The sequence below is a fragment of the Thalassophryne amazonica genome, chromosome 12 (assembly GCF_902500255.1).
Source record: "Thalassophryne amazonica chromosome 12, fThaAma1.1, whole genome shotgun sequence".
Classification (NCBI taxonomy): Eukaryota; Metazoa; Chordata; class Actinopteri; order Batrachoidiformes; family Batrachoididae; genus Thalassophryne; species Thalassophryne amazonica.
In genome coordinates, this window is record NC_047114.1 from 52,515,269 (window position 1) to 52,528,163 (window position 12,895).

The following is a 12,895-nucleotide window of genomic DNA, read 5'->3' on the forward strand; positions in this document are numbered from 1 at the left end:
GAACATAGCATTTTGTATCACATTATCAAATTTGGAGGAGAGTAAAAATACTGGAACATTTGACAAAGATAGGTCCTTTCAGATTAGTTGTATTAAAACATACATCTTCCTATCAAGTCTTGGTTTTCACCTCGAGTTTTACCTGTGAAACCTGCAGGTCTTGTATAAGTCAACATAAAGACTGAGAGAAACGCAAGCTATTTTGATGCTAAGAAAAGAGGGAAACCAATCAGAGGCAATGTACAAATACAATGAATAGCAAATACAACTGTTTGAAATGTACTGAAGAAGAAAGAAATCACTGGTGGACTGAGCAGCAGGCACTGAATGGTTCAACCAAGGAAAACAATAACTGATGGCAGAAACTTTGGGAACACATCTGCATGTACATTATCCAGAAGAAAATACATGGCTAAAAAATGTTGACAACACAATTGTGAGAAATTTGTGTTTCTTCTACAAACAGGGGCCCAAAGGAGAAAAGGGCAGTTTGGGACCCAGGGTATGTATAAAAAAAAGAAGTAAACACTAATCTTTACTTTATTCTCCAAATATTTCTTTCATGTCTACTTTGTTCTCTTCAACTCTGATCTGACAGTTGTACTGACTTTGGAATGATCTCTAAGTGCACAAACATTTTTCAGGTTCTCCAGGTTGTCTTCATTGTTGTTTCTGCTGAGTTTGCTGTTGTTGTCATTGTCGTGAAGTGCAAAGAGGCTTTTGTAAAGGCCATTTCCGAGGTGATGTCTTCCAAATGCAAAGATTAATTTCAATCACACTTGGTGGACAAACTCAGTGTACTGTCTTCTCACAACCAAGGTCATGTCAAGGTCAAATCAGAGGTCATTGCCTAACGTAATGCCTAATTTTCGGGAGGTGATGGTCTAGTGGTTAAACCGTTGGGCTTCAGACCAGAGAATCTTCAGTTCAAATCCCAGTCTGACGGGAAAATCACTAAGGGCCCTTGGGCAAGGTCGTTAATCCCTAGTTGCTCCTGGTGTATAGTGAGTACTTTCTATGGCAGCACCCTCACATTGGGATGAATGTGAGGCATTATTTGTAAAGCGATTTGAGCATCTGATGCAGATGGGAAAGTGCTATACATAAATGCAGTCCATTTAATGTCCGCAGGCACATCTTAACCCTCAAGCGTCCGAGTGGGGTCATTTATGGCCCTGGCCGGGCATGTATTTTTCTGGACCATTTTCCAAATTTTAATCGGAAAACGTTTCCTACCATGAATTTGCCTGTCTATTTGTCCTGCATTTGTTCATAGAATTTTGCAAGGATCAGCAGATCTGTGTGGCAAGTATAATCCAAACTTGTGCTAGGTCACTTATAACGCTAGGAAGATCTATGAGATTTTCAGCATTATAGCTTCAGATGGTATTGTAATTTGTCAACTCTACTCATTATATTGTACTGTTTTGCAAAGAAGCATGGCCAACAGACCTACAATAGCAGGATTTACAGCTGCACAAGCGTTGAGACTGATTCTTGATGCCCAGAGTGAGGATGAAAAGAATGATGGATAAATATATTAGAGAGTGAAATAAATATGAAGAACCCTAAAACAATCATCATCCAATATAAAGTCAGTGGGGACATAAATAACCCCACTCGGTCATATTAGTCGCTAAAATAACTTGGTCGCTTGAGGGTTAAAGACACAAAGTGGAATTTGAAGCAAAATTGGTGAATAAAATTTAGTGGACTGTCCTCTTGCAACCTAGGCAGTTGGCTAGGTCTGGTGGTTGGCTGTCACTGCGGTATTGTATCACTTCCTGTTCCGGAGCACAGCGGTGTTTTGCTGTATCTGTTAGCTGTTTAATCTGCATAGTTAGATTGATGTAGATAACTAGATAATGATTTATTTCACGGTGTAATCTTCACGTGCCTTAACTAAAGCACCCCCTCTGCTGAATCCCCTCTAAATTATTTACACATTCTTTGCTTTGTGTGTTTTTAGGAATCCGCTAGTTTAGCACAGCTACTAGCTCTTAGCTGGTTTAGCATGGCGGCTTCTCCTGTCTCTCCCGCACTTTTCTGCTCTGGGTGTGAAATGTTTAGTTATTCGTCGGCCTCCTTTAGCAGTAATGGTACTTGTAATAAGTGTAGCTTATTCGTAGCTTTGGAGGCCAGGCTGGGCGAATTGAAGACTTGGCTCCGCACCTTGGAAAATCCTACAACTAGCCAGGCCCCTGTAGTTGGTGCAGACCAAGGTAACTTAGCCGCCATTAGCTGTCCCCCAGCAGATCCCAAGCAGCCGGGAAAGCAGGCCGGCTGGGTGACTGTGAGGAGGAAGCGTAGTCCTAAACAGAAGCCCTCTGTACACCACCAACCCGTTCACATCTCTAACCATTTTTCCCCACTCGGCGACACACCCACCGATGAACAAACTCTGGTTATTGGCGACTCTGTTTTGAGAAATGTGAAGCTAGCGACACCAGCAACCATAGTCAAATGTCTTCCGGGGGCCAGAGCAGGCGACATTGAAGGAAATTTGAAACTGCTGGCTAAGGCTAAGCGTAAATTTGGTAAGATTGTAATTCACGTCGGCAGTAATGACACCCGGTTACGCCAATCGGAGGTCACTAAAATTAATATTGAATCGGTGTGTAACTTTACAAAAACAATGTCGGACTGTGTAGTTTTCTCTGGGCCCCTCCCCAATCGGACCGGGAGTGACATGTTTAGCCGCATGTTCTCCTTGAATTGCTGGCTGTCTGAGTGGTGTCTAAAAAATGAGGTGGGCTTCATAGATAATTGGCAAAACGTCTGGGGAAAACCTGGTCTTGTTAGGAGAGACGGCATCCATCCCACTTTGGATGGAGCAGCTCTCATTTCTAGAAATCTGGCCAATTTTCTTATCCTCCAAACCGTGACTATCCAGGGTTGGGACCAGGAAGCAGAGTTGTAGTCTTACACACCTCTCTGCAGCTTCTCTCCCCCTGCCATCCCCCCAATACCCCTTCCCCGTAGAGACAGTGCCTGCTCCCAGACCACCAACTACCAGTAAAAATCTATTTAAGCATAAAAATTCAAAAAGAAAAAATAATATAGCACCTTCAACTGCACCACAGACTAAAACAGTTAAATGTGCTTTATTAAACATTAGGTCTCTCTCTTCTAAGTCCCTGTTAGTAAATGATATAATAATTGATCAACATATTGATTTATTCTGCCTTACAGAAACCTGGTTACAGCAGGATGAATATGTTAGTTTAAATGAGTCAACACCCCCGAGTCACACTAACTGTCAGAATGCTCGTAGCATGGGCCGAGGGGGAGGATTAGCAGCAATCTTCCACTCCAGCTTATTAATTAATCAAAAACCCAGACAGAGCTTTAATTCATTTGAAAGCTTGACTCTTAGTCTTGTCCATCCAAATTGGAAGTCCCAAAAACCAGTTTTATTTGTTGTTATCTATCTTCCACCTGGTCGTTACTGTGAGTTTCTCTGTGAATTTTCAGACCTTTTGTCTGACTTAGTGCTTAGCTCAGATAAGATAATTATAATGGGCAATTTTAACATCCACATAGATGCTGAGAATGACAGCCTCAACACTGCATTTAATCTATTATTAGACTCAATTGGTTTCACTCAAAATGTAAATGAGTCCATCCACCACTTTAACCATACTTTAGATCTTGTTCTGACTTATGGTATGGAAATTGGTATGAAAACCCCCTTCTGTCTGATCATTTCTTAATAACATTTACATTTACTTTGATGGACTACCCAGCAGTGGGGAATAAGTTTCATTACAGTAGAAGTCTTTTGGAAAGCACTGTAACTAGGTTTAAGGATATGATTCCTTCTTTGTTATGTTCTCCAATGTCATATACCAACACAGTGCAGAGTAGCTACCTAAACTCTGTTTGTGAGATAGATTATCTCGTCAATAGTTTTACATTCTCATTGAGCACAACTTTGGATGCTGTAGCTCCTCTGAAAAAGAGAGCCTTAAATCAGAAGTGCCTGACTCCGTGGTATAACTCACAAACTCGCAGCTTAAAGCAGATAACCCATAAGTTGGAGAGGAAATGGTGTCTCACTAATTTAGAAGATCTTCACTTAGCCTGGAAAAAGAGTCTGTTGCTCTATAAAAAAGTCCTCCGTAAAGCTAGGACATCTTACTACTCATCACTAATTGAAGAAAATAAGAACAACCCCAGGTTTCTTTTCAGCACTGTAGCCAGGCTGACAAAGAGTCAGAGCTCTATTGAGCCGAGTATTCCTTTAACTTTGACTAGTAATGACTTCATGACTTTCTTTGCTAATAAAATTTTAACTATTAGAGAAAAAATTACTCATAACCATCCCAAAGACATATTGTTATCTTTGGCTGCTTTCAGTAATGCTGGTATTTGGTTAGACTTTTCTCTCCGATTGTTCTGTCTGAGTTATTTTCATTAGTTACTTCCTCCAAACCATCAACATGTCTATTAGACCCCATTCCTACCACGCTGCTCAAGGAAGCCCTACCATTAATTAATGCTTCGATCTTAAATATGATCAATCTATCTTTATTAGTTGGCTATGTACCACAGGCTTTTAAGGTGGCAGTGATTAAACCATTACTTAAAAAGCCATCACTTGACCCAGCTATCTTAGCTAATTATATGCCAATCTCCAACCTTCCTTTTCTCTTATAAATTCTTGAAAGGGTAGTTGTAAAACAGCTAACTGATCATCTGCAGAGGAATGGTCTATTTGAAGACTTTCAGTTAGGTTTTAGAATTCATCATAGCACAGAAACGGCATTAGTGAATCAACTCAATCAATCAATCAACTTTTTTTTTATATAGCGCCAAATCACAACAAACAGTTGCCCCAAGGCGCTTTATATTGTAAGGCAAGGCCATACAACAATCATGAAAAACCCCAACGGTCAAAACGACCCCCTGTGAGCAAGCACTTGGCAACAGTGGGAAGGAAAAACTCCCTCTTAACAGGAAGAAACCTCCAGCAGAACCAGGCTCAGGGAGGGGCAGTCTTCTGCTGAGACTGGTTGGGGCTGAGGGAAAGAACCAGGAAAAAGACATGCTGTGGAGGGGGGCAGAGATCGATCACTAATGATTAAATGCGGAGTGATGCATACAGAGCAAAAAGAGAAAGAAACAGTGCATCATGGGAACCCCCCCACAGTCTACGTCTAAAGCAGCATAACCAAGGGATAGTCCAGGGTCACCCGATCCAGCCCTAACTATAAGCCTTAGCGAAAAGGAAAGTTTTAAGCCTAATCTTAAAAGTAGAGAGGGTATCTGTCTCCCTGATCTGAATTGGGAGCTGGTTCCACAGGAGAGGAGCCTGAAAGCTGAAGGCTCTGCCTCCCATTCTACTCTTACAAACCCTAGGAACTACAAGTAAGCCTGCAGTCTGAGAGCGAAGCGCTCTATTAGGGTGATATGGTACTACGAGGTCCCTGAGATAAGATGGGACCTGATTATTCAAAACCTTATAAGTAAGAAGAAGAATTTTAAATTCTATTCTAGAATTAACAGGAAGCCAATGAAGAGAGGCCAACACGGGTGAGATATGCTCTCTCCTGCTAGTCCCCGTCAGTACTCTAGCTGCAGCATTTTGAATTAACTGAAGGCTTTTTAGGGAACTTTTAGGACAACCTGATAATAAAGAATTACAATAGTCCAGCCTAGAGGAAATAAATGCATGAATTAGTTTTTCAGCATCACTCTGAGACAAGACCTTTCTGATTTTAGAGATATTGCGTAAATGCAAAAAGGCAGTCCTACATATTTGTTTAATATGCGCTTTGAATGACATATCCTGATCAAAAATGACTCCAAGATTTCTCACAGTATTACTAGAGGTCAGGGAAATGCCATCCAGAGTAAAGATCTGGTTAGACACCATGCTTCTAAGATTTGTGGGGCCAAGTACAATAACTTCAGTTTTATCTGAGTTTAAAAGCAGGAAATTAGAGGTCATCCATGTCTTTATGTCTGTAAGACAATCCTGCAGTTTAGCTAATTGGTGTGTGTCCTCTGGCTTCATGGATAGATAAAGCTGGGTATCATCTGCGTAACAATGAAAATTTAAGCAATACCGTCTAATAATACTGCCTAAGGGAAGCATGTATAAAGTGAATAAAATTGGTCCTAGCACAGAACCTTGTGGAACTCCATAATTAACTTTAGTCTGTGAAGAAGATTCCCCATTTACATGAACAAACTGTAATCTATTAGACAAATATGATTCAAACCACCGCAGCGCAGTGCCTTTAATACCTATGACATGCTCTAATCTCTGTAATAAAATTTTATGGTCAACAGTATCAAAAGCAGCACTGAGGTCCAACAGAACAAGCACAGAGATAAGTCCACTGTCCGAAGCCATAAGAAGATCATTTGTAACCTTCACTAATGCTGTTTCTGTACTATGATGAATTCTAAAACCTGACTGAACCTCTTCAAATAGACCATTCCTCTGCAGGTGATCAGTTAGCTGTTTTACAACTACCCTCTCAAGAATCTTTGAGAGAAAAGGAAGGTTGGAGATTGGCCTATAATTAGCTAAAATAGCTGGGTCAAGTGATGGCTTTTTAAGTAATGGTTTAATTACTGCCACCTTAAAAGCCTGTGGTACATAGCCAACTAACAAAGATAAGTTGATCATATTTAAGATTGAAGCATTAAATAATGGTAGGACTTCCTTGAGCAGCCTGGCAGGAATGGGGTCTAATAAACATGTTGATGGTTTGGATGAAGTAACTAATGAAAATAACTCAGACAGAACAATCGGAGAGAAACAGTCTAACCAAATACCGGCATCACTGAAAGCAGCCAGAGATAACGATACATCTTTGGGATGGTTATGAGTAATTTTTTCTCTAATAGTCAAAATTTTGTTAGCAAAGAAAGTCATGAAGTCATTACTAGTTAAAGTTAATGGAATACTCAGCTCAATAGAGCTCTGACTCTTTGTCAGCCTGGCTACAGTGCTGAAAAGAAACCTGGGGTTGTTCTTATTTTCTTCAATTAGTGATGAGTAGAAAGATGTCCTAGCTTTACGGAGGGCTTTTTTATAGAGCAACAAACTCTTTTTCCAGGCTAAGTGAAGATCTTCTAAATTAGTGAGCCGCCATTTCCTCTCCAACTTACGGGTTATCTGCTTTAAGCTACGAGTTTGTGAGTTATACCACGGAGTCAGACACTTCTGATTTAAAGCTCTCTTTTTCAGAGGAGCTACAGCATCCAAAGTTGTCTTCAATGAGGATGTAAAACTATTGACGAGATACTCTAACTCCCTTACAGAGTTTAGGTAGCTACTCTGCTCTGTGTTGGTATATGACAATAGAGAACATAAAGAAGGAATCATATCCTTAAACCTAGTTACAGCGCTTTCTGAAAGACTTCTAGTGTAATGAAACTTATTCCCCACTGCAGGGTAGTCCATCAGGGTAAATGTAAATGTTATTAAAAAATGATCAGACAGAAGGGAGTTTTCAGGGAATACTGTTAAGTCTTCTATTTCCATACCATAAGTCAAAACAAGATCTAAGATATGATTAAAGTGGTGGGTGGACTCATTTACTTTTTGAGCAAAGCCAATAGAGTCTAATAATAGATTAAATGCAGTGTTGAGGCTGTCATTCTCAGCATCTGTGTGGATGTTAAAATCGCCCACTATAAGTATCTTATCTGAGCTAAGCACTAAGTCAGACAGAAGGTCTGAAAATTCACAGAGAAACTCACAGTAACGACCAGGTGGACGATAGATAATAACAAATAAAACTGGTTTTTGGGACTTCCAATTTGGATGGAAAAGACTAAGAGACAAGCTTTCAAATGAATTAAAGCTCTGTCTAGGTTTTTGATTAATTAATAAGCTGGAATGGAAGATTGCTGCTAATCCTCCGCCCCGGCCCGTACTACGAGCATTCTGACAGTTAGTGTGACTCGGGGGTGTTGACTCATTTAAACTAACATATTCATCCTGCTGTAACCAGGTTTCTGTTAGGCAGAATAAATCAATACGTTGATCAATTATTATATCATTTACCAACAGGGACTTAGAAGAGAGAGACCTAATGTTTAATAGACCACATTTAACTGTTTTAGTCTGTGGTGCAGTTGAAGGTGCTATATTATTTTTTCTTTTTGAATTTTTTTGCTTAAATAGATTTTTGCTGGTTATTGGTGGTCTGGAAGCAGGCACCGTCTCTACGGGGATGGGGTAATGAGGGGATGGCAGGGGGAGAGAAGCTGCAGAGAGGTGTATAAGACCACAGCTCTGCCTCCTGGTCCCAACGCTAGACAGTCACAGTTTGGAGGATCCAAGAAAATTGGCCAGATTTCTAGAAATGAGAGCTGCTCCATCTAAAGTGGGATGGATGCCGTCTCTCCTAACAAGACCAGGTTTTCCCCAGAAGCTTTGCCAATTATCAATGAAGCCCACCTCATTTTTTGGACACCACTCAGACAGCCAGCAATTCAAGGAGAACATGCGGCTAAACATGTCACTCCCGGTCTGATTGGGGAGGGGCCCAGAGAAAACAACAGAGTCCGACATTGTTTTTGCAAAGTTACACACCGATTTAATGTTAATTTTAGTGACCTCCGATTGGCGTAACCGAGTGTCATTACTTCCGACGTGAATTACAATCTTACCAAATTTACGCTTAGCCTTAGCCAGCAATTTCAAATTTCCTTCAATGTCGCCTGCTCTGGCCCCCGGAAGACAATTGACAATGGTTGCTGGTGTCGCTAACTTCACATTTCTCAAAACAGAGTCGCCAATAACCAGAGTTTGATCCTCGGCGAGTGTATCGTCGAGTGGGGAAAAATGGTTAGAGATGTGCACGGGTTGACGGTGTACACGGGGCTTCTGTTTAGGGCTACGCTTCCTCCTCACAGTCACCCAGTCGGCCTGCTTTCCCGACTGCCCGGGATCCGCCAGGGGGGAACTAACGGTGGCTAAGCCACCTTGGTCCGCACCGACTACAGGGGCCTGGTTAGCTGTAGAATTTTCCACGGTGCGGAGCCGAGTCTCCAATTCGCCCAGCCTGGCCTCCAAAGCTACGAATAAGCTGCACTTATTACAAGTACCGTTACTGCTAAAGGAGGCCGAGGAACAGCTAAACATTTCACAACCAGAGCAGAAAAGTGCGGGAGAGACAGGAGAAGCCGCCATGCTAAATCGGCTAAAAGCTAGTAGCTACGCAACCTAGTGGATTCCTAAAAACACGCAAAGTGAATAATGTGTAAATAATTTAGAGGTGATTCAGCAGAAGGAGTGCTTTAGTTAAGGCACCAGACAGGCCATGAAGCAGCACAAGTAACGCACGGCAACAGCGAACGCACGACAACGGTGCAAAAATAAAATAAAAATCCACTAGACAGGCTGTGGAGCAGCACAGGTAACACATGACAACAGTGGTAGAAAATAAAATAAAAATCCACTAGACAGGCTGCGGAGCAGCACAGGTAACGCACGACAACGGTGGTAAAAAAAATAAATAAATAAATAAAATAAAATAAAAATCCACTAGACAGGCCGTGGAACAGCACAGGTAACGCACGACAACAGTGGTAAAAAATAAAATAAAAATCCACTAGACAGGCTGTGGAGCAGCACAGGTAATGCACGACAACGGCGGCAAAAAATAAAATAAAAATCCACTAGACAGGCTGTGGAGCAGCACAGGTAACGCACGACAACGGCGGCAAAAAATAAAATAAAAATCCACTAGACAGGCTGCGGAGCAGCACAGGCAACGCACGACAACGGTGGCAAAAAACAATAAAAATCCACTAGACAGGCTGTGGAGCAGCACAGGTAACGCACGACAACGGTGGTAAAAAATAAAATAAAAATCCACTAGACAGGCTGTGGAGCAGCACAGGTAACGCACGACAACGGTGGTAAAAAATAAAATAAAAATCCACTAGACAGGCTGTGGAGCAGCACAGGTAACGCACGACAACGGTGGTAAAAAATAAAATAAAAATCCACTAGACAGGCTGTGGAGCAGCACAGGTAACGCACGACAACGGTGGTAAAAAATAAAATAAAAATCCACTAGACATAGTGAAGGTTACAAATGATCTTCTTATGGCCTCAGACAGTGGACTCATCTCTGTGCTTGTCCTGTTAGACCTCAGTGCTGCTTTTGATACTGTTGACCATAAAATTTTATTACAGAGATTAGAGCATGCCATAGGTATTAAAGGCACTGCGCTGCGGTGGTTTGAATCATATTTATCTAATAGATTACAATTTGTTCATGTAAATGGGGAGTCTTCTTCACAGACTAAGGTTAATTATGGAGTTCCACAAGGTTCTGTGCTAGGACCAATTTTATTCACTTTATACATGCTTCCCTTAGGCAGTATTATTAGAAAGCATTGCTTAAATTTTCATTGTTATGCAGATGATACCCAGCTTTATCTATCCATGAAGCCAGAAGACACACACCAATTAGTTAAACTGCAGGAATGTCTTACAGACATAAAGACATGGATGACCTCTAATTTCCTGCTTTTAAATTCAGATAAAACTGAAGTTATTGTACTTGGCCCCACAAATCTTAGAAACATGGTGTCTAACCAGATCCTTACTCTGGATGGCATTACCCTGACCTCTAGTAATACTGTGAGAAATCTTGGAGTCATTTTTGATCAGGATATGTCCTTCAATGCGCATATTAAGCAAATATGTATGACTGATTTTTTTGCTTTTGCGCAATCTCTAAAATTAGAAGGGTCTTGTCTTGAGTGATGCTGAAAAACGAATTCATGCATTTATTTCCTCTAGGCTGGACTATTGTAATTCATTATTATCAGGTTGTCCTAAAAGTTCCCTGAAAAGCCTTCAGTTAATTCAAAATGCTGCAGCTAGAGTACTGACGGGGACTAGAAGGAGAGAGCATATTTCACCCATATTGACCTCTCTTCATTGGCTTCCTGTTAATTCTACAATAGAATTTAAAATTCTTCTTCTTACTTATAAGGTTTTGAATAATCAGGTCCCATCTTATCTTAGGGACCTCATAGTACCATATCACCCCAATAGAGTGCTTCGCTCTCAGACTGCAGGCTTACTTGTAGTTCCTAGGGTTTTTAAGAGTAGAATGGGAGGCAGAGCCTTCAGCTTTCAGGCTCCTCTCCTGTGGAACCAGCTCCCAATTCGGATCAGGGAGACAAACACCCTCTCTACTTTTAAGATTAGGCTTAAAACTTTCCTTTTTGCTAAAGCTTATAGTTAGGGCTGGATCAGGTGACCCTGAACCATCCCTTAGTTATGCTATAGACGTAGACTGCTGGGGGGTTCCCATGATGCACTGAGTGTTTCTTTCTCTTTTTGCTCTGTATGCACCACTCTGCATTTAATCATTAGTGATTGATCTCTGCTCCCCTCCACAGCATGTCTTTTTCCTGATTCTCTCCCCTCAGCCCCAACCAGTCCCAGCAGAAGACTGCCCCTGCCTGAGCCTGGTTCTGCTGGAGGTTTCTTCCTGTTAAAAGGGAGTTTTTCCTTCCCACTGTCGCCAAGTGCTTGCTCACAGGGGGTCGTTTTGACCGTTGGGGTTTTTCTGTAATTATTTTATGGCTTCTGCCTTTCAATATAAAGCACCTTGGGGCAACTGTTTGTTGTGATTTGGTGCTATATAAATAAAATTGATTTGATTTGATTTCATTTAGGCTTTGTGAAGACTATAGGTTAAAGATCAAGGTCAACTCAGAGGTTTTTGTCTAAAATACATTGACCATATGGAGTAAGAAGATATTGAAAGGTTTTCTGCCTCAACCTCTGCTCTCCTGAGGCTATACCACTGAAATTAGTGATGTCACCGCTTGATGCTACTGATGTCGGCAATCTGATTTAGTGAATTCAAAAAAATTGCTGGCAACAGCAAGACACAGTCATCTAGATGTCATATTTCATTTTGTCTTTAAAGCAAATCTGATGGCTGAATTTGTGAGAATGGACATTTTCTCCTCCTCTGATTGCTATGTGAGAAGTGTAATGGTGTGTTCACATTACTGCAGTAAAACATGGTTTGCAGATGTCCCCTCTACTATTGTGAATGTGGTGCATTGGAACAGTGGTGTAAGGGTGTACGTGATACATGCCACAGAGGCTCACCATATTGAAAAATGAAATTTGATCTCATTTTGTTGTATATTTTTATTGTAGGGGTTCTTACTGATGATTGTTGCAATTTGGGCTATGTATGATCTTTCTAGATGTCATGCTGATGACATTCGTGTTGCTTGTCAACAGCTCTTTGTAGGGTACTAATTCAGTCAGAGACACATCAAGTTTTTTTTTTTTTTTTTTACATTGGAATGACGTTGTCTCATAGTAATGGTTACTTGGGGAGACTCAGATGAGGAGTATCACTTGCATCATGAGCGAACATCAGCTATGACATTTTGATCATGTAACATTTCTCTGGGCATGATCCAACACATAGGTGATCAGTGTTGAGTATGCCAGCACCTGGAAAAACACTAAGGGGACACCCATATTTCATATAGCTGCAGCAGACACACAGCTGCTGTCAGGAGGTTGGGATGTACTGGTTTTCTACTTGAGTTGTTGGAAGGACCCACAGCAGTTCTGTAGTGTGGTGAATGGACTGATAAGCAGCACCAGTACATGGTTCCAGATCTCACCTGACCCGATGTTTGACTTTGTTTTATTGATTGAAGATCCTGGTTAACCTTTTGTACTCTATGTCTCCTTAGGTCATGTAAACACATTGTATTCTCTGGCCTTTCCAGCCCCCTAATCTTTTCATTTCTTGTGCCACTCTGTGATTTTGGGTTTGTCCCTTGCTGTTCTTTTTTAGTATTATTATGTTTTTAATCCATTTTATGTTTTTATTTGTTTTACTGTTTATCAACTTTTTGTACAGCACTTTGG

The 12,895-nt window shown here is 41.1% G+C and overlaps 1 protein-coding gene across 1 annotated transcript in view; it reads left to right on the top strand.

Moving 5' to 3' along the window:
* Positions 1 to 12,895, top strand: part of col15a1b (collagen, type XV, alpha 1b) — a 147,055-nt gene that overhangs the window by 78,369 nt on the left and 55,791 nt on the right. The window contains exon 23 of the mRNA XM_034182847.1: positions 467 to 502. Within this exon, the coding sequence (XP_034038738.1) occupies positions 467 to 502 (36 nt within the window). The remainder of the gene's footprint in view (positions 1 to 466; positions 503 to 12,895) is intronic.